Below are 22,593 nucleotides of genomic sequence, written 5' to 3' on the forward strand. Positions count from 1 at the left end.
TATATAAAATCATAGTAAATCCATAGTCATTATTTTGTAAGAGTAACTAAGAGCTAGATTAATTTAATAAGTTAATCTCCCAGTAGCTGATTAGTAAATAGACTGCACAAGAAAATCAACACATAGAAACAACAGTAAAATAAATTAAACACTGCACTTTATTAATATATGAAATAAACAGGTAGCATTAATGCTAAATCAAATCAAATCAAATTTATTTGTATAGCGCTTTTTACAACAGGTGTTGGCACAAAGCAGCTTTACAGAAACATGATTGCAGGACAAAGAATCAGGCAAAACATTACACATAGAAAATACAGAATACAGAACCCCCAGTGAGCGCGGAGGCAAGGAAAAACTCCCTCAGAGCTGCAGGAGGAGGAAGAAACCTTGGGAGGACCAAGACTCACATTTGAGGGGGGACCATCCTACCACTGGTCAAACGGCTTTTAAATTAAAATTTAAAAAGTCTTTTATACATCCATATAGGTTTTATGTACTCAGGAGTGTAATAGCGCCACTAATGGCTTGGATGTAATCAGTAGTGGAGAATAAGATGGATGATGAGCAGCTGATCTGTGGTGGTGGTGGAGAAGAGCTGACTTCAGAAACTTCCATCAGTCTGGCCGGACAGGAGACGCGAGAGCCTGAGGGTCCAACATCGGTATCGGGTCAGACAGGTGGGCAGTCAGTAACTCGGAGGAAAGCAGAGAGATGGAATTAGTTTTGACTGGATTTATGCAAAACTGAGAATATTAAAACATTATCAGAGTGTGGCAAATGACTCCGGCAGAACTGAATAAAACAGCCTAACTAAAGGCAGAGAGCCAGAAGGTAACATAGACATGGAGGCTCCCTGAAACACTGGCATCCACCCACTCCACCGTCCACAAACCTGAGTGACCGTGTGCAGTGGGAGAACAACAGCACCAGCATCTCAGTTTACCACGATTCCCTCTGTCCATGAACCCCTGGATCTGCAGCCTTATCTAAAGGGAAAAACATTAATTACCAAAAGCTAAACTAAACAAGTAAGTTTTCAGTCTAGACTTAAAGATTGAGACTGTGTCTGAGTCCCGAACATATTCGGGGAGATTATTCCAGAGTTGAGGCGCTTTATAAGAGAAAGCTCTTCCTCCTGCAGAGCTCCTCTGAATTTTAGGAACTACTAATAAACCAGCACCCTGAGATCTAAGTAATCGCGGTGGTTCATAACAGGAGATGAGGTCTTGTAAATACTCAGGAGCGAGCCCGTGTAGGGCTTTATACGTTAACAGGAGAATTTTATAGTCTATGCGGAATTTGACTGGAAGCCAGTGCAGTGCTGATAGTACTGGACTAATATGGTCAAATTTTCTCGTTTTAGTAAGGACCCTGGCTGCAGCATTTTGAACTAGCTGAAGTTTATTTAAGTTACTGCCGGAACATCCAGACAGTAGCGCATTACAATAATCTAGCCTTGAGGTAATAAAGGCATGTACTAATTTTTCTGCGTCATGCAGTGATAGGGCATTTCTTAGCTTGGCAATATTACGGAGGTGTAGAAAAGCTGTTCTAGTAACATTAGATATGTGTTTATCGAATGCTAGATCTGAATCTATGATAACTCCAAGGTTTTTAGCTGCTGAACCAGGGGTGGCTGAGAAGTCAGCCAGATTTAGCATTAAGTCTGATAATTTATTTCTAGCAGCTTTGGGGCCTAATAGGAGAACTTCTGTTTTATCACTATTTAAAAGGAGGAAGTTGTGCGACATCCATGATTTTACATCTTCTACACAATCCTCAATTTTCTTTAATCTCACTCTGTCATCAGGTTTGGCTGATATGAAGAGCTGCGTGTCATCCGCATAACAATGAAAATTCATATTATGTTTTCTAATAACTTTGCCCAGTGGGAGCATATATAATGTAAATAATAACGGTCCTAATATAGAGCCTTGTGGAATTCCATATCTTACCTTGGTATAACTGGAAGACATATCATTTAACCTCACAAACTGATAGCGATCGGTTAAGTACGATTTAAACCATGCTAAGGCAGTTCCGGTTACACCGACCATGTTCTCTAGGCTTTCTAAAAGGATAGTATGATCTATTGTATCAAAGGCTGCGCTCAGATCGAGAAGTACGAGTAGGGAAACACAGCCTTGGTCGGCGGCTATAAGTAGATCATTTGTTATTCTAACTAAAGCTGACTCAGTGCTATGATGAGGCCTAAATCCAGATTGAAATTTTTCATAGATCTGGTTTCTTTGCAGGTAAGAGCAAAGTTGTTGGGCTACAGCTTTTTCTAAAATCTTAGAAATAAAGGGTAAGTTTGAAATAGGTCTATAGTTAGACAGTACACTAGGATCAAGATTTGGTTTCTTGATCAGAGGTTTAATTACAGCTGTTTTAAAGGCTTTGGGTACATGGCCCAGGGTGAGCGATGAGTTTACTATCATTAACAGAGGTTTAATTATATCTGGCAGTACCTGTTTTAATAATTTTGTGGGAACAGCATCAAGTGTGCAGGTTGTGCTGTTTGAAGAGGAGATAATTTTCTCTAGTTCTAGCTGTGGAAGTGGGTTAAAGACTTCCAACCTAACTTCAGTAACAGGGTTTTGTTCTAGATCAGCCAGACCAGATGACAGAGAGGATGTAATATTTATCTGTTTAATTTTATCCCGAATGTTTTCAATTTTACTATTGAAGAAGTCCATAAAATCGTTGCTGGTGTAAATGACTGGAATCTGAGGTTCAGTACCTGCCTGGTTTTTAGTTAATTTGGAAATAACACTAAAGAGAACTCTAGGATTATTTTTATTTATCTCGATCTGTGAGGCCAGATACGCTGAGCGGGCTTTATTTAGTTCTTTTCTATATTTAACAAGACTGTCTTTCCACGCAGAGTGAAACACTTCCAATTTAGTTGATCGATATTTACGCTCTAAATTTCGTACTAACTGCTTTAAGGTACGAGTTTGATCATTGTACCACGGTGCGAGCTTTTTCTGTCTCTCTATTTTGTGTTTAAGGGGTGCTACAACATCTAAGGTAGAGCGAAAGGTATTTTCTAAACCTTCGGTTAGTTTGTCTAGTTCTACTGGGTCTATAGGAGAATACATTAGAGTTGATAAGTCTGGAAGCTTATCTGTAAATTGTTGGGCTGTAAAAGGCGTAATTGAACGTTTTACAGAGTAGCTAGGGGATGTACATATATTATGACTGAGATGTAATTTAAATGAAATAAGGTAATGATCTGAAATTGCGGAGGTTTGAGAACGAATATTCGGGTTATCTATGCTCACACCCAGGGTCAAAACTAAATCCAGAGTATGATTACAGTAATGAGTAGGTCCTGTTATATATTGAATAATACCAACTGAGTCTAAAATCGATGTGAATGCCTTTTTTAATGGATCATCCAATTTTTCGAAATGAATGTTGAAGTCTCCAACTATAATCACTTTATCATTACTTACTGCTAAGTCTGTGACAAAATCACTAAATTCTTTTAAAAATTCTAAATAGGGCCCTGGTGGTCTGTAGATGTTAATTAAAGAAAATGCATTCTTTTTTGTAACTGGATTAATTATACTGGTGTAAAGAAGCTCAAAAGAAGTAAAATTTTCATAGTGTTTCTGATTGCTAACTAAGGTACTTTGGAAAAATATGCAGACCCCACCTCCTCTACCGGACAATCTCGGATTGTGTATATAATTATACCATGAAGGGGCGGCTTCATTTAATGCTACATATTCATTTGGCCTAATCCAGGTTTCTGTCAGACACAGAACATCGAATTTCTGATCAGTTATCATTTCATTCACTAGAACTGCTTTTGAATTTAGAGATATAATATTAAGTAAACCAATCTTTAGGCTTGAAGTGTTAGTACTACAGTCTGGATATGATTGTTTAATATAAGTTAAGTTATTTAGATTTACTGTTTTAGTTTTTTGATGTTTTTGTTTGACTCGGGGGACAGACACAGTCTGAATACATTGGTATCTAGGTAACATCTCTTTGCAGCTCGCAGACGGTCGGTTAAGCCTCTCTGTCTGCGGCCTGGTCCCGGCTCTGGATTGTCAGCAGCTTCTAATACTACTCTGCCGACTAGCTAAAAGACTATGAGCTATGCTGCATGAAAGTAAGGCAGCACCCTCCCGCGTGGGGTGGACACCATCCCTACCTAAAAGACCAGGCTTGCCCTCAAAGTGTAGCCAGTTATCTATAAAGCCCACATGATTTTCTGCACACCACTTGGACATCCAGCGGTTCAGCGAAGAAAGCCTGCTGTAAGCTTCATCACCACGCCTCATTGGGATGGGGCCAGAGCAGATTACCTCCTCGGACAGCGTCTGGGCCTGTTTAATCACCTCTTTAATATTCGCCTTAGTTACTTCAGACTGCCGCAGACGAATATCATTGGCCCCTACATGAATTACTACCCTCGAATATCTCCTATTCCCTAACCTGAGGTTGCCACTAGTGTCCGGTGCTCTGGCTCCCGGTAAACAAGTAACTGTTGCCGCTGGTGCCCCTAAAGGAGTAGCTAATTTCACGTGTCGGACGATAGAGTCTCCTATCACCAGAGTACCTTTAACAGGCTCCTCAGTTGGTGCTTCACTGAGCGGGGCAAACCTGTTTCACACGTGAACTGGGGGAGCGTGGTGTTTAGGTGGGCTGGCTGTGGCCTTTGCGGTAGCATTAGCCTTAGCCTTTCGACTATGCCGCCGAGATGTTACCCATTCCCCCCGCTATGAGGGCTCTAAAGCCGGAGTCGAGGGGGTACTAACTCTCCCTGAGACACCCGGGGCTGCTAACAGTGAATCCTGCTGTCTATCCCTTATTAAACCCCGGACGTGCAGCTCTAACTTATTCACCTTATCCACCAAGGTGCTAACTATCTCACACTTAGTACAAATACCACTATTGTTACCAGTATCGGTGGATAAGGGTTCTAAGCTATACATGCCACACTCTAAACAGGTGTAAACCTGAGCAGAAGCCATGGAGAAAAAAAGCACTCACCTTGCTTCAGTTGAAATTAGAAACTTACACAAACAAACTGCAGCAGCAAACAGCTAATCCAGCAAACCTGAGGAAAAAGTCTATGGAAGTTGACTGAGCGTGGATTAATAGGTGTGTAGAGCAAAGAGGAAGCAGACTAAAAGAGGATTAGTAAGTGTGAAGAGAGTAAAAGAGAAGAAAACAGAGAAAAGTGTAGAAGCTGAAGATTAAAGCAAGCTCTCAGCAGCAGAGCAGCACAGCAGCAGACCAGCACAGCAGCAGACCAGAGTAGTAGAGAGCAGAGCAGGGAGCTAAAAGTCTCTTTACACTGAAAATGAGAGTTGGCATCCCCCCACAGGAGGGAGGCAGAGAGGTGAAGATTTATTTGCTGGTAAATGAAACATTAAATCTCTTCTTAGAATCAGATGTATTTTGAGATCAGTAACTACAGATGAATCTGTGGGAGAGTTTAAATTGTACAGTAGTTTATAATTAGAGGATCAAACGGTTTAATGCAGCACTGAACTCAGATCAGCTCTGTACAAAATAAGAGAAGTGAATCTCTGAACACACACCTGTTCCTGCCTCTGTGTGTGTGGTGGTAGGTGGGTGTGTCTCCTAGGTGTGACTCCGCCCACCCTCATGGTCCCGCCCCCCTCCAGTGTGGAGCTGCAGCAGGTGAAGACCACACTCCTGTGTTTCTCCAACAAGAGCTTGAGGCTGAGCTGGAAGGTGGGTGGGAGCAGCTGGAGCTCGGGGGTCAGGCAGAGTCCCGGGCTTCTGCAGAAGGACCACGGCCTCCACAGCTGGAGCAGCACCCTGACCCTCCAGGAGGAGCAGTGGCTGAAGAACACAGTGACCTGTGAGACCACCAAGCACCTCCAGCCTACTGTCAGCAGGACACTGAGGAGAGAGCAGGACACTGAGCAGTGAGGACCACCAGCCTCTGCTTTACTCAGCTCACTTTCTTCTGCTTCATTCAGGATTTAAAACACAGATTTGAGCTTCACTGCTGAAACGCTGATCTTCTGTCTCAAAGAAATAAAAGGCTTTTGGATTCAGTGTTTGTCTCTTTATATAAACTGTATAAAACACATTTTCTCCACACTATAATATAATTCATTTAAAAATCCATATAAGCTGAAATTGTTTTCTACAGTGAGATACAGACAGTTCATACTGTGGAGGGGAAACAGATACCAGTCTTCACACCTCAATAAAACCTTTCATAAGTTTCATAATTAAACACAACAGAATAAACACTGACCCAGAAAATGAAGACAAACGTTGTTGGGTTTGATTAACCTCTATGTATTTATTTACATATTTTACAGGGACAATACAGAAAAACACTGTTACACAAACTACAATACAAGTTATGGAATGTATATAGGAATACTAGCTGAAGCTAATTTCCAGCTCCTTTTTCTGATTTGAAGAGTTTAAAAGGAAATAAGAAAAAAAAAACATTTAAGGCTCTGTAAAAGTTAAAAGAATGAGTGTGGATACAGTTTATACAGTTTATGAAGGTTTCAACACATTTCTAATTGATTTAAACAACATGATAAAAGTATAAGACAGTGCTGAACTGATCACTGTCGACTGGTTAACCCTCACTGCTCTGCCTGCTATACAGAATATAAAAGTGTACTATACTGTATGTGTAGATTCAGATCTCTCTAAACCAGATTCCACACCACATTTTAGCTCAGCCAATGATTTAGAGCTCGGGGTATTTACCCAAGAGTCTGAAAATGCTGCTCTACCTCTCACTGACTTTCAGTAGGAATTAAGAATCTTCTGGAACCAAAATATCATCTGTGAAAATTTCAGTTTTTGACAGACAAGGCTCCCACTTTCCTACTAAACTCCACAATATAGAAATCAACAAGGTTCTATTTCCACTCTGATAAGAAGATTAGAGCTGTTCTGATAACGATCTGTTACTGTTTAGTTCAGCTATTCCAGCTGCTGAACAGCCGGATCTCACTTCAGCTCATATGAACATTTTAGAAGCTTCTAAACTCCACAGAAGTGATGAATGAAGAGCTGATGAAGAGCCCAGATTGTCCAATAAGAGCAGGTCAGGTTTTCAGATGCTGGAAAGCAGAAAACAGAACAGAATGATCAAACATGAACACACACTTACAGTCAGCACTCACCTTATTAGATTGTGAAAACATCCACAAGCAACAGAAATTGTATAAAATCTCTAAATCTGAAACTCTCATTCTCTGTCTGACTGAAACTCACTGAGCACAGTTCCACACACAAGGTGATTCAGAACAGCTTCATCAAACAAACTACAGCTTAATCCTATAAGACCACACACTCACATACCAAACACTTCACACTCTACACTGTAGAGATGGAGACTTTGGGTTATTTTCTAGTAAACCTACTAAGTTAATAATGTATTATATGGTTAATTTTAAATGATATACTGAATACATTAACCCTCTTTTCTATATGGTATATAAAGTGTCTGATAAAACTATATTAAAATTATATGTTTTTATAATTAATCTAAATGCTTAATATTGTGCTGCTTCTCTACACAGAGTCACAATAATGAGTCTTAGAGAGTAATATATTCTCACTGCACTGAGAAAAGGCTGTGAAGTTCATCCTGTGTTTAAAAGTTAAACAGGTTTGATTGAAGTTGATACAATATTTCCAGTGACTGTGAACCACAGTAATACACTCTGTTTCACACAGGTCTGTTTTCACCCTAAACGTCACTAAAATAACGGTCTGATCTGGTTTGTTCTGCAGGTCAATCAAACACCTCCTCCCTTTAAACAACAGGAAGTTCTTGTTCACGACTTGCAGCTACAAACAATGGTAGCTTAGCAACACTGCCCAACCATGAACTCAGTTATAACCCAAACATACTGTTTTTATTTCATCAAATCAAAATCACCTTTAATTGGTGTATTTTGGGTAGAGTCCACTGTATACAATATTACCTTAACAAGTTAACTTAAACCGAACTCCAAAACACTGTAGGTGAACAACAATTGTGTGTGTGTGTGTGTGTGTGTGTGTGTGTGTGTGTTTCAGAGACAGTAATTCAGTAACTCACTATAGTTTCTCCAGTTTAAAGTGAGGATCCTTCTGTAGATCAGAGAGCAGCTTCTTTCCTGAGTCTCCTGGTTTATTGTCTATCAGATACAGCTCTCTCAGGTGTGAGGGGTTTGATTTCAGAGCTGAAGCTAAAGCAGCACAGCCTTCTTCTGTAATACTGCAGCTAAACAGCCTGCAGAGAGAAGGAGTGAAAAGTACAACAGATGAGTGTACAGTTATATTCACACACTAGGAGTAAAGTGTAAAGACCCCCCCATACACCCAACCCCCACTGGCTCCTAACATTGTTGTAGGAACAAGTATAAATAAGCTTAACTATACCTGTGAAAGAATCAGACCTGTAAACATATATTAACACGTCTTGCAGTCATTAACATCATATAGACGAACACAGGGTAAGACAGGCATTAGTATTGGATTTTATATACCCTGCATTCCAACCCTCTGCTATTGACCTGTAGAACTACATTAAACACTGCCAAAGAGAGGAGTGTAAATTCCACCCACAGAGAACACTGATAGTTCTACTGAGCACAAGAAGAGACCTGAATGTTCATCACTTGCTCACTCTGTTGCACAAAAATGTGCATGAGCAGCTCGAGATACTGATTTGCAGGATACTGTACATGATTTGTGGCTGTCAGGGAGACATTATTAATATGCAGGAGAATCCTGCGACTCACAGGATCTGTAAAATCTCTGAGTTAAAGACGAATAAATAAATCACTCTGTTACTTTGTGTGGAAGAAAATTTTCCCCTATAGTGTTACAGAAACTACTACAGCTTCACTCCTGAATCCTGCAGTTCATTATTACTCAGGTTCAGTTCTCTCAGAGCTGAGGTCAAATTGGGGTCTTAATAAAACAATCACGAAAAAAAAATTGTACACAAGTTGCTTAATAATCTGATATTGCAAACAAATAAGAGAACACATGTTACCCTTTTCACTTGTAACATTTTTTTAGGATAAAACTAAATAAATCTTTTGCAACAACACTTTGCATTCCATTTTTCTTTTTGCAATACATTCCCTCCTTTGTGTTCCTCTGTTTGTTTGCGAGTCTACTTTGACTCCTTTTTGATGTGGGGTGTGAGAAGAGGAGAGGGGCGTGGCCAAAATGGAAAGGCAGGTTATGGAGGATTAACATCATCAGCTGGAACCTCTGCTGCTATATGTAATGCTGGAGGCCAGCCAGTTCATCCAGCCGTCCTGACCGAGCTCACCAGGCTGAACAACAGCTATTTATAGTTCAGTTAAGTTAATGCTAATATTTTATTTTACATTTACATAATTATTAAATTATATAATATTGTTGTTGTCAGTTTTTAAATTGAGCATGAGGCTTTTTCACCAGCATGCTTGCTGCAGTTACATGTGGCCGGCTGTAGATGGGAGATTTTAACAGTAAAAAAAAACATTAAAACACAACCCTGTGCAAACGCTCTGAATAAAAAGGAAAAACCCAGAAATACCTTCAAATTTATTTTAGACTTCAATATAATGTAGATAAATTAAGATAATAAGACAGAACATAACATAAAATAAGTTTTTTTACTCTCCCTGGGGGAATTAGACTGTTCCAGGAACTTATATAAAGATACACACAAGTACACACGTCAGAAAAAATAGAATGATAACAAAAAAACAAAGGAAGACATTTTCTAGGCTAGGCTTACTAGACTAGGCTCTAAATTTTGGCCATATCGTCCAGCACTAGGGCAAATATATATCTGAGATTTTTTTTTGTTCCAGGTGGGATTATTATACCATAGTGTGAGGAATACACAGTGCTGTAACCTCCAGAATATAAATAATATCTGTTCCTGTTTACTCCACACACGTGAACACACAGCAGCACAAACCCACCCTTTACATCATTGGTGTAGGAACCGGGGGGGGGATGGGTGGGACATGTCTCACCCAATATTAGAAACAGGTGGATTTGTCCCCCCAAAAATGATATTGTTTTACTCAGCTCAGCTCTGCTATTAATGAGGAGACCGCCTCTCAGTAGAAACAGCCAATCAGCTTGCTGGTTTTGCGGCGTGGAGGAGCGTCAGTGTGCTGGTGGGAGGGAAGCCCCTCCCCCTCGCTGTGAGATTTAGAAGCGGGGTACAGAATCAGCTGATGTTAAAACAGATCTGGATATACAGAGATTTTTCTAAAAGAAAGGTAACGGAGCTAACCATGTAAACTGTGGTGACACTGTTTCTGATAGCTGGTTAAAAAGACATGTCTCTGAATCAAAACACACAGATCAAACCCACTGTGTGCTTAATAAACTGCAGCTGTGTTAGTCAGTTAGCTTAACTTTGGAATTAGATAGATAGGGAGTTAAGGTTTAAGAAAAAATAAACTATATATGTAATGTTCAACTTGCCCTGATGTACCTGATCAGCTAATCACTATTTCATTTTCAAATTGTGTTTATTAATTTAAGATCTCAGGACTTACTGTAATCTATAATGAACAAAAATTAATTTAAATAACTAGATATCTAGAAGCTGGATGTAGAGGATAGCCAGAATTTAGTACAGTACTTTATGTTGGTAGTTTAAAGCAGTTTCTTAACCCTGATCTCTGCCCTAAAATTGTGTGTTTTCCACCAGATCCAACTGATTAGCTAATAAACAAACCTTTATTGAGTTTACCTGTTAAAATCCCTTAGCCCCTAATGGAGCCTAAATCAATCATTATGTATATCCAGCAGTGTATTAAACACATCATACCACCACTTACTTTATTAAAGTACCTTTAAAGCAGAGAAAGCTCTAGAATATGGAGAACAGTGGGAATATGCAGTAGAATATGCAGGAACAGGGTTAAGAAACATTGATCTAACCTGACTTCTGTTCATTTGTAGTTTACAGTAACACCACAGTAAGACCACATGTCCTGACTTTTCACACATATTTTTTTCTAACAACAGTAGTGTAATGTATTTATGTTGTAAAGTCACCTTTACTTGGATGTAACTAATAATAAACAGAATACAAAAAAGGGATTATTTGTGATTAAAAGATGTTGTTCTAGGACACTATAGGCTGGGCTTTGGTTCATATTAGCAAACGTATCAAACCCGCTCCTACGCCCTTGCTTTACATCATTTATAAACAGAATACAAAATAAAATAACATTTCTGTTTCAGGAAATTAGTGGATAACTCACCTTCACAGCGTGAACAAGTATTTAAAAATGTACTAAAACAATAAAACAGGTTTCTATCTAACCACAGCACAAAGACGGTACTGGTGCATGTTCACAATGACGGTCTGTACTGTTACACACCTTAAGACAAGAAGAATAGGACAAAATAATAGAAACACTTCATCACTTGGTGTCAAAATATCCTAAACATCAGAGGAGATGTGATAACGACACCACAATAAACATACACACACAGACACACAGACACACACACTCTTTCTGAACATTATCAGGCAGTATGAGTGTGTTAGTTTAGAGAAATCACCACACAGTCAGTCTGATGAAAATGTAAAGTTCAGAGTGACTTTTCTCTATGAGCAGTTTCTGCATTTCTAATACTGTGTGTGAGTGTGATTGTGGAGGTTTTCAGCATATGCTATAGAGAGTTGATGAAGCAATGGTTCAGCGATGGCTCGGGGGAACACTGTGCAGAGGACTGATGATCATTCTACACACCACCTCCACACACTGGTACAGACTGTGGGTAGTGGTTCTGATCACTACCCAGAATGGTGTGAGTATACACAGCTTATTTTACTGAGAGGTGTGTAACTATAAGGAAATAAGAAACATTGAGCTGCTTTTTAATGGATGATTTTTACTCAGATTGCTGCGTAATAGTTAAAAGCAGGGGTGGATCTACTGGGGTGGTAAAGGGCAGCTGCCACCCTAAAAGAAAGCCTTGCCACTCCTGCCGCAACGAATTAACCCCTTTCCACACGCCCCCCAGTGGCCATTCCGCCCGGGGGAATTGACTCGTCGGACATTTTGAATAACTGTAAACAAATAAATATATATATAGTTTTTGAAGTGAAATCACTCTGATATGATGGAGGACACTCGTGGCTGTGTGTGTAGTGTGTGTGTGCAGGGGTGTGTGTGAGTGTAGTGGTGTGTGTGTGTGTGTGAGTGCAGTGGTTTGTGTGTTAGTGTGTGTTGTAGTGGATTAAACAGATTTCTTCATCGCTTGGACACACGCACACACACTACCCCCACTTTATGGTCTTTCAGGAACTTTGACCCCCAGAACCTTGGAGTAATCTTTTTCAAACAGCCTTAAATTTCAAAATGACATTTCATGACTATTTCTTCACTCAGCCTCGCTCAAGAGCCCTAAATGCAAGTTTAGGGTAAATTATTTTGACATTCCTCCAAGTCGTAAACCTCGGAGTTAATGTTAAACATTTGGAACTGTGCACAGTTGTGGTTTTGCCAATAACCCCATCTACAGGATGAGGACGGGACTGCGGGACTTAAGAGAGTGTCAAAACTTAATTAATGCCTTGGAAATTGTTCATTCACCAAATATTATACCAATTTAGGGGTTTGTGCCTAGTTATTTCTGCAATCACTTAGAATTAAGATTAATGAAGTTAAGAGAAATGTTCTAAGCTTGGAAATTCCATTGTCAGTTTGTAAGGGAGACACTCTCTCTTCACCAACCTCCCCCACGGTCGTAAATTCCGACAGGCAAGGACCAGCAGCTTTGTCTAAACATTCACTGCTGAGGAAAGGAATTTCGAATATCAACGCCTCTTCTCAGCCCGCGCCGCAGCTCGTCTTCATCAGTGGAACCTTGACACAGTCTGGGGCGCCCCGGACCTGGAACTTTATTGCCACGTTTTCGCGGGACGTAGCTCCCTCTCCTGCTCCGCGTGTGGCGGCCCCTCTCACCCTGCTTCTGTTTGTTCCCAGGCAGCCTCCACCGCCCCTCCGGCCCCTGTCCAACATTCCTCGGCGCGCGGCGCTCCCGTGCGCCCGTCCTCCTCGGGCGCCCGCGACAGCTTTGGCCGACCTATCGTTTTTCTCGACGGGCAGATGGTCTGCAACAATTTCAACCACTTGGGTTGTTTTGCTTCCTCCTGTCGAAGGCTGCATGTTTGCTCTCGATGCAGTTTGGCGCACGCTCTCTCCTGCTGCCCAACGCGTCCCCCCAAGTTCGGCCGGAGCTGACTATTGCGGTTTCTCTCCACTCCGGTCAATGTACCGGCTCTCGCCGCTGACCTGTCTGCTCACCCTGACACCTCCTTCGTTTGCAGCCTCCTGGACGGCTTTCTCTTTGGATTTTCCCCCGGTCTTGTCGCCTCGCCAAGCTCTTCTCTCACCTGCCCTAACCTCCTTTCCGCTCTGGCCGAGCCTGATGTCATGTCTTCCCTTCTGCAACAGGAGCTCTCCAGTGGTTTCATTATCGATCCTTTCTCAACGCCCCCTTTTTTCGTATTTCGCATCAATCCTTTGGGCATTGCCACACGTAAATACTCTGGCAAAAAGAGGATCATAATTGATCTCTCGGCTCCGCATGGCTCTTCGGACCCGTCCATCAACAGCCTCATCCCCTGTTCTGAATTTTCTCTCCGTTATGCCACCGTGGATTGTGCCATCGAAGCCATCAAGTTGGCCGGCAGAGGTGCTTGGCTGTCAAAGGCTGACATCATCTCAGCTTTTAAAATCCTTCCCCTCCATCCTGACTCTTGGCACCTTTTTGGAGTCCGCTGGGACGATCAGTTTTACTTTTCCGTTCGCCTTGCTTTTGGGTGCAAAAGCAGCCCCAAGCCTTTTGATTCCTTCGCTGAGGCGCTGTGCTGGATCTTGCTGAATAAACACAGGCTCCCGTTCGTGCTCCACCTCCTGGATGACTTTCTCGTCGTTGACTCACCTTCCTCGCCCCCCTCGCGGGGTCTTGACGCTGTGACCAGCACTTTCACTCATCTCGGAGTCCCGATTTCGGAGGAGAAGACCGTGGGTCCCGCCACGTCTCTGGAGTTCCTCGGGATCATTCTCGACTCCGCTTCCTTCCAAGCTTCTCTTCCTCAGGAAAAGCTTAATCGCGTCACTTCTTTCATCTCCGACTTTCTCAGTTTTCCCACCCGCACTAAGCAGCTACTACTTTCACTGCTCGGCCACTTTAATTACGCTACCCAAATCATACCTCAGGGTCGTTCTTTCATCTCCCATCTCCTTCGCTTGGCTTCTTCTGTCCGATCCCTCCACCATTTCGTCACGCTCGATGAATACTGCACGTCGGAGCTCCGTTTCTGGCTCTCTCTCCTCCGCCACTGGAACGGGATCTCCTTCTTCTATGCCGACGCAGCTTCCAGCCCTTCTGATGTTCAGCTGTTCACTGATGCTGCGCCTTCCTTCGGCGGCTATTACGGCGGATGCTGGTTCGCCTCTGCCTGGCCGGAGGAATTTGTCCGCTCCGCTGCGCACCAGCGCGATTCTTCTGCGCTTTGGGAGATTTATCCTATCGTCGTCGCTGCCCTCCTTTGGGGACATGAATGGTCAGGAAAATCAATTTTACTCCATTCAGACAATCTCGCCGCGGTCCACATCATCAACAAAAGTCGATCAAAATCGCTAGAAATCATGCCTTTTATCCGTCGCCTCACTTGGCACTCCATTAAGCATCAGTTTATAATTAAAGCTGTCCACATCCCAGGTTTATCCAACTCCATTGCTGACTCTCTTTCTCGCTTTCAATTTCAAAAATTCAGATCTTTGGCTCCGCATGCAGACTGTAAGCCAACGCCGGTACCTCCATTTTCACTAACTACACTACACCTAACCCCCGTCTGAACGAACTAATCCTCCAAGCACAACAAACCATCCTTTCATCGTTTCCCCACAGACACTCTCTACTTACTGGTCTAGCTGGAAGACATACAAAAATTTCCACTCCACACATTATATACCTTTCCCTTCTCATCATCCATCTGTAATAGCAGCTTATATTACTTTCATTCACACTCAACATTCAGCCCGTTCCTCATCACTCAGAGTCCATCTGGCAGCTATCAAATTTTTCACTAAACTAATTACTGGCATACCACACCCTTCCTCTAATCACCCTCAAATTTCCCTCCTCCTGAAAGGAATCCAAAAATCAGAAACTCCATCCTCACACCATCGAGCTCCCATCTCACCAGAAATCCTTCATCGTTGCATTCAAACCCTTAGATCAGGCTTTTACCCTCCGACAACATCCTCCACGCTCCAATCGCTATTTCTCCTGGCATACTTTGGATTCCTCAGATGCTCAGAATTCACTTCACTTAAAATCTCCCACAATTCCTTTTCATACCCCCTCATAGCAGATCTCAGCATCGTGGACTCGGATACTCTCACCTTTAAAATCAAACGAAGCAAAACTGACCAACTTGGCAAAACCACAATCCTCCATCTGTTTAAACTTGACTCACCCCTCAGCCCGTACGAACCACTCGTCCACCACCTAAATCTCTGGCTCTCTCAACAAGCATCACCTTCAGATCCTCTGTTCACTACGGAATCTGGTAGTATAATCACAAGGCACTGGTTCCACACACATTTCCGCCGCATCCTTTCAGTCAACGGTTACTCACCAGACCAATTCTCCGCCCACTCATTCCGCATCGGTGCAGCGCCCAACGCCTCCAGACAAGGAATCCCCGAGCACGTCATCAAGGTCCTCGTACGGTGGTCTTCCCAGGCGTACCACTTACACATCCGTTCCAAACCAGACGATTTGAGACAGGCTCATTTCAAACTAGCTTCATTATAAGCTCCATATTTTGGGGATATAACTGCTCGCTTCTTCAGCACGCAGTTCAGAACTCCATCCTGAATTTCCCCGAGTTCCCTCCCCTTTTCTTCCTCCTTCTCTACTTCAATCAGGCGTGGTCCGCACTTAGCAAAATGATGTTATGTAATAAAAGTTTGGGAGAAGGACCACACCCGAACTCTACGTTCTAGCTCCACCCAGTATCAATCAACCGTCCTATAAATACCTCCCCTAACTAACTACCTCTCGTGACGAAGGTTCGCAACCCACCTCCTCCCCAACAACCCCCTTTTTCTACTCTTCCACTTCTCATTAAATAAAAAGGGGGGGATATAACTGCACGCTTCTTCAGCACGCAGTTCAGAACTCCAGCCCAAATTTCCCCGAGTTCCCTCCCCTTTTCTTCCTCCTTCTCTACTTCACTCAGGCGTGGTCCGCACTTAGCAAAATAATAAAAAAAAGGTGTTTTACAGAAAGTTTACTAAACAATGTGCCACATCTGGTATATGTGTTTGGATATGTCCTGATTAAATTTTCCTACACATTTAAGTGAATTGAATCAGCAAGGTTTAACTAGCATTTGATAATTTAGCTTTATTTGTTTATCAGTGGCTTAACCATGTATTATCTTTTAAGTGATTTAATTGGGTTTAAATAATAACATGACTCTTGATCTCTTTTTGACAAGGTACCATCCTTTGTTGTATTTCTAAGATTATCTTGAATATTACAAAACTGTTTGTGGGCAAAATATATATATTACATTTATTGTGATTCAATTGTAAGATTGTTGTTTCCTGAATTTATCCTCACAAACTGGTATGCTGAAGAGCTGAAGCATGGTGAATGTGGGGTGTTTTATGGCCCTTTTGTTAACACACTATCCTCCCCGCCAAAGTTTGAAATCGCTCCTAGACCAATCAAAACACAGACACTTGGGCCACAGAGCCAATCGTAGCTCAAGAGCCAAACAGGGCACAGAGACTAATAGTTCACCAGTCACAGTCAGTTGAAGTTGAGAAGAGTTAGAGGAAAGGTTCAGGAGAGAGTTTTGGGAGTGAGGTGAGGAGAGAAGGACAGATAGAGAGGGCCAAGAGATGGAGAAAGGATAGACAGAGAGAAGTTTGGAGTTTTCTTAGACTAGTTTAGTTTAGTCAGCTCAGTTTAGCATTCTTATAACTCATTTAACCTTCTTCAAGCATAATGGTATTAGTTATCCTAGTTTAAATAACTAAGCTATTTTATGATCTACGGAGTTCTCCTGCTTGCCAAGATATTTAATTCAGTAAACCAACTAGACCAACCGACGGATCACCGAGAGAGTACGCCAGCCGAGCCAGCTCCGGGGAAAAGTTCTCCCTGTGCAGAGACCAGAAGTGGGTGTTGACCAGGTGCGCCGCTGGCCCACAGAGAACTATCTTTACCCTGCGGATGGGTCCACGTGTCCACGTGTTTTCTGGATAACTTGGTTATGAGAATTTCTGTCACCTGTAGAAACCACACCCTGAGATGTCTTGTGTTATTAATTAATTTGATTAATTAATTTATTAATTAATCTAATTAAATTAATTTAATAACTGGCACCCAATTAAAAATATTTCAACATCTCAATTAGCACCAGGAATTAAACCACTGAGCCCGCTACAGTGTGCAGTGGTGTGTGTTAGAGTGAGTGGGAGTGTTTGCGTGTGTGTATATGTGTGTGTGTAGTGGTGTGTGTTAGACTGTGTGAGTGGGTGTGTGTGTGTGTGTGTAGTGGAGTGTGTGTGCAGGGTGTGTGTGTTAGTGTGTGTGTGTGCACAGTGGTGTGTTTTAGACTGTGTGTGTGTGTGTGCGCAGTGGTGTGTGCGCGCGCAGTGGTGTGTCTGTGTGTATATGTGTGCTGTGGTGTGTGTGTGTGTGTAGTGGTGTGTGTGAGTGTGTGTGTGCGTGTGTGATGTGTGTGTGTGCGTGTGATGTGTGTGTGTGTGTGCGGGTGTGTGTTAGTGTGTGTGCGTGTGATGTGTGTGTGTGTGGGTGTGTGTGTGTGTGCAGTAGTGTGTGTGTGTGTGTGCGTGTGATGTGTGTGTGTGTAAGTGTGTGTGTTTGTGTGTGTGTGTGAAGGTGAGATTATCTGTTTGTTGTATTTTTATGATCTTACTCCAGTGTCTCCAGTTTACAGTGTGAACTCTTCAGTCCAGCAGAGAGCAGCTTCACTCCTGAATCCTGCAGTTTATTACCACTCAGGTTCAGTTCTCTCAGAGTTGAGGAGTTTGAGCTGAGAACTGAGGCCAGATCTGGACAGCTTTTCTCTGATAGATTACACCCAGCCAGCCTAAGAGAGAAATGATAATCCATTAGAAACACTGACATATAAACACACACACCTCAAAAGCAATGTCTGGTTTATTTATTTTTTATTCACCACCCCCTCTTTAGAGGACTATTAATTCTTTATTTAGTATTTTTTTTATTTGTATATAGCTATATTCATTGAATATAGTTTGGGGGGTTCAGGGTTGGAGGGAGTGAGATGCAGAAGGGGTACAGGGGGAAAAACAAAAACAAACAATCAAAAACAAACTAAGAAACAAGAAGAAAGAAAAAATATGAAAGAAATAGACATATATATATATATATATATATATAGTGTATATATATATATATATATATATATATATATATATACAGTGCCTTGTGAAAGTATTCACCCCCCTTTACATTTTTCACATTTTGTTACCTCACAACCTGGAATTCAATGGGAATATTTGAGGGTCTGCATCATTTAATTTACAGACCATGCATACAACATTCAACATTTAACATTTTTTTTTATTGTGAAGCAAACAACAAATAGGACAAAATAACTGAAAACGTCAGTGTGCATAACTATTCACCCCCATAAGTCAGTACTTTGTAGAGCCACCTTTTGCAGCAATTACAGCTGCAAGTCGCTTTGGATAAGTCTCTATGAGCTTGCCACATCTTGCCACTGGAATTTTTGCCCATTCCTCATGGCAAAACTGCTCCAGCTCCTTCAAGTTAGATGGTTTCCGTTGGTGAACAGCAATCTTCAAGTCTGACCACAGATTCTCAATTGGATTAAGGTCTGGGCTTTGACTAGGCCATTTCAATATGTTTACACATTTCCTCTTGAACCACTCAAGTGTTGCTTTAGCAGTATGCTTTGGGTCATTGTCCTGTTGGAAGGTAAATCTCCGCCCTAGTCTCAAATCACTGACAGACGTAAACAGGTTTTGCTCAAGAATATCCCTGTATTTAGCACCATCCATCTTCCCCTCGACTCGGACCAGTTGTCCAGTCCCTGCTGCTGAAAAACATCCCCACAGCATGATGCTTCCACCACCATGTTTCACTGTGGGGATGGTGTTCTTGGGGTGATGAGATGTGTTGGGTTTGCGCCAGACATAGCGTTTTCCTTGGTGGCCAAAAAGTTCAATTTTGGTCTCATCTGACCACAGTACCTTCCTCCATACAGTTTGAGAGTCTCCCACATGCCTTTTTGCAAACTCGAAACGAGCCTTCCTATTTTTGTCTGTAAGTAAAGTTTTTTTCTGGCCACTCTTCCATAAAGCCCAACTCTATGGAGTGTACGGCTTATTGTGGTCATATGAACAGATACTCCAGTCTCTGCTTGGAAACTCTGCAGCTCCTTCAGGGTTACCTTTGGTCTCTGTGCTGCCTCTCTGATTAATGCCCTCCTTGACCGGGCTGAGAGTTTTGGTGGGCGGCCCTCTCTTGGCAGGTTTGTTGTGGTACCATGTTCTTTCCATTTGATGATGATGGATTTGATGGTGCTCCGGGGGATCATCAGAGATTTGGATATTTTTTTATAACCCAACCCTGACTTATACTTCTCTACAACTTTATCCCTGACTTGCTTGGAGAGCTCCTTGGTCTTCATGGTGTTGTTTGGTTAGCTTAATGGTGTTGCAGCCTCTGGGGCCTTTCAGAAAAGGTGTGTATATACTGACAGATCATGTGACACTTAGATTGCACAAATGTAACAAAATATAGCTGAACAGAAAACAGAATCATGAAGTTTTAGGATTATTGTAATTTACTGTAATGTTTGAATTAGATGTGTCCAAATTGGGTCTGAATCTGTGTTTTTGGTGGGTTCTAAGTGTTTAAAGAGAGATCGTCTGTTAGTAAATTTTTCCAGTGATTGATGTTAATGTTATTTTTTGTTTTCCAGTTTATGAGGATGATTATCTTGGTGATGACTCGCGACATTAAGATTATTCTATTGTTTTGTGGTGTTTTGTTAGTGATTGATGTGTCCCCTAGTAGGCAGAGTGATGGTGTTGGGTGGATTTGGGTGGTGAGGGCCTGAGATAGGAGGGTGATAACTTCTTTCCAGAACTGGTTAACGGGTGTGCAGTGCCACATAGCGTGGATATAATTATCGACTGTATTTTGATTGCAGTGTGTACAAATTGGTGAGTTTGTGAATCCCATTTTATACATTTTGTGTGTGGTGTAGTGAACTCGGTGGATAACTTTATACTTGATGAGTTGTAAATTAGTGTTTCTGATCATTTTTTAATTATTATTACATACCTGGACCCAGAAATCGGCATTAGGAGTTAATGATAAATCTTCTTTCCATTGTTTGCACTGTAAGCTAATAGTAAGATTCAAATGAGATATTATTTTATATATTTTGGATAATATTTATTTGTTGTAGTAATTCTAAGGAATTCTGAAATTGGTGTAGACAGGTCTAATGTGATTGGGTTGACACTCTGTCTTGTGAGAGAGTAGCATTTCAGCATCATCAGACTGTCTCTGAAAAATCTAATGTCTGATTTTCATTAGGTTTAGTATTTTTACGTCTATTTATTTTTTCAGTTTAAAGATATACAGTTGTAAGAAAAGTATCCCTTTGGGATTACTTGGATTTCTGCATAAATTGGTCATTAAAAGTCACAAAAATAGACAAACACAGTCTGCTTAAACTAAAACGGCACAAAAAATTATATGTTTACATGGTTTTATTGAACACAACATGTTAACATTCACAGTGCAGGGTGGAAAAGTATGTGAACCTTTGGATTTAATAATTGGTTGATCCTCCTTTGGCAGCAAAAACCTCAACCAATCATTTCCTGTAGTTGCAGATCAGACCTGCACAATAGTCAGGAGGAATTTTGGATCATTCCTCTTCACAAAACTGTTTCAGTTCAGCTATAATATTCTTGGGATATCTGGTGTGAACTGCTCTCTTGAGGTCATGATGTCTTGGTAAACTGGGGAAATGCTGTGCCTTTTTTCTCCACACATAACATTGTGTGTTCCTTCTAAACAACTCAATTTTGGTTTCGTCTGTCCACAGTATATTTAGCCAGTACTGCTGTGGAACATCCAGGTGCTCTTTCGCTCTTTTTTTTCGTAGCTTACTCAGTGTTGTCCTCCCATGAACTCCATTGTTGTTTAGTGTTTTCCTTATTGTAGATTTGTCAACAAAAATGTTAACATGTGCCAGAGATTTCTGTAAGTCTTCAGCTGACACTCTAGCATTCTTCCTCACCTCATTGATCAATCTGTGATGTGCTCTTGCAGTCATCTTTACAGGACTTTACCACGCCTAGGGAGAGTAGCAACAGTGCTGAACTTTCTCCATTTGTAGAGCGTCTGTCTTACCGTGGACACATGAACATCAAGGCTTTTAGAGATATTTTTGTAACCCTTTACAGCATCATGCAAGTCAACAATTCTTGAATGTAGGTCTTTTGAGAGTTATTTTGTGCGAGGCATGATTTTCATAAAGCAATGCTTCTTAACAACTGCAAACTCAAAACTGGTGTGTGTTTTTAAAGGGCAGGGCAGCTTTAACCAACACATCCAATCTCATCACTTCCTGCCTCCAATTAGCTCTTAGAAAAGTCATTAGCCTAGGGGTTCACATACTTTTCCCCTCTCACTGTGAATGTTAACATGTTGTGTTCAATAAAACCATGCAAACATATCATTTTTTTTGTTGGGTATTAGTTTAAGCAGACTGTGTTTGTCTATTGTTGTGACGTAGATGAAGATCAGAACACATTTAACAACCAATTTATGCAGAAATCCGAGTAATCCCAAAGAGTTCAAATACTGTTTCTTGCAACTGTATCAACATCGTGGCTATATGAATTATAACTATTTTTTAATCTTATTTTAACTGAAGTGTACCAACGATTTTGTTCAAGTGTGTTCATATCTAAGCTGTCCTTCACTGTAACTAAGAAAACTTCTCTTTGAATAAAAAATTCTCACAGTTTCACTGTTAATAGAGTGGTTATCTCATGGCTATATCTTCAAAACCTACTTTTGCAACTTAAAAAAATATGTTTCTCAATATTTAATTGGATGGGGATTAGGGTTGGGCGGTATGACGGTATTTCGGTATACCATGGTATTTAAATATGGTGATGGTATTGTAAAATAGTGAAGGTATATTAACCACGTGACGTGCCAAATCTGCACTTTGAAAATAAAGACATTCTGTGCATCCTCAATGAAAGAGCAGTGGGAGGGGTAAGCAGTTGGAGCTTACTGATTGGTTATGGGGTGGGGATTCTCACTGAGGAGATCATACAGCAAAAACTCAATAAACTCTACAGGTTTCACTAATTTCACTAAAATTATCAGATTTATCAGTTTATCTTGCAGCATGGGGTGTTCTGGTGTATGAGTTACTCACAGGTAAAGTTACAGCTGCTTCTCAAATATTCCTCATCTCCTGTTTCTCTACAAAACAGGTTTTTTTTTATCTCC

At 41.3% G+C, this 22,593-nt stretch overlaps 1 gene segment (V, D, J or C); it reads left to right on the forward strand.

Annotated features, from left to right (window-relative positions):
* Positions 1 to 4,723: 4,723 nt before the first annotated feature.
* LOC125789895 (Ig lambda-2 chain C region-like) lies at positions 4,724 to 6,014 on the forward strand. The segment is given in 2 exon segments: positions 4,724 to 4,773; positions 5,601 to 6,014. Coding segments are annotated over 2 exon segments (378 nt in total).
* Positions 6,015 to 22,593: the final 16,579 nt, after the last annotated feature.

Source organism: Astyanax mexicanus, unplaced genomic scaffold (genome assembly GCF_023375975.1).
Source record: "Astyanax mexicanus isolate ESR-SI-001 unplaced genomic scaffold, AstMex3_surface scaffold_32, whole genome shotgun sequence".
In the NCBI taxonomy this organism is placed as follows: Eukaryota; Metazoa; Chordata; class Actinopteri; order Characiformes; family Acestrorhamphidae; genus Astyanax; species Astyanax mexicanus.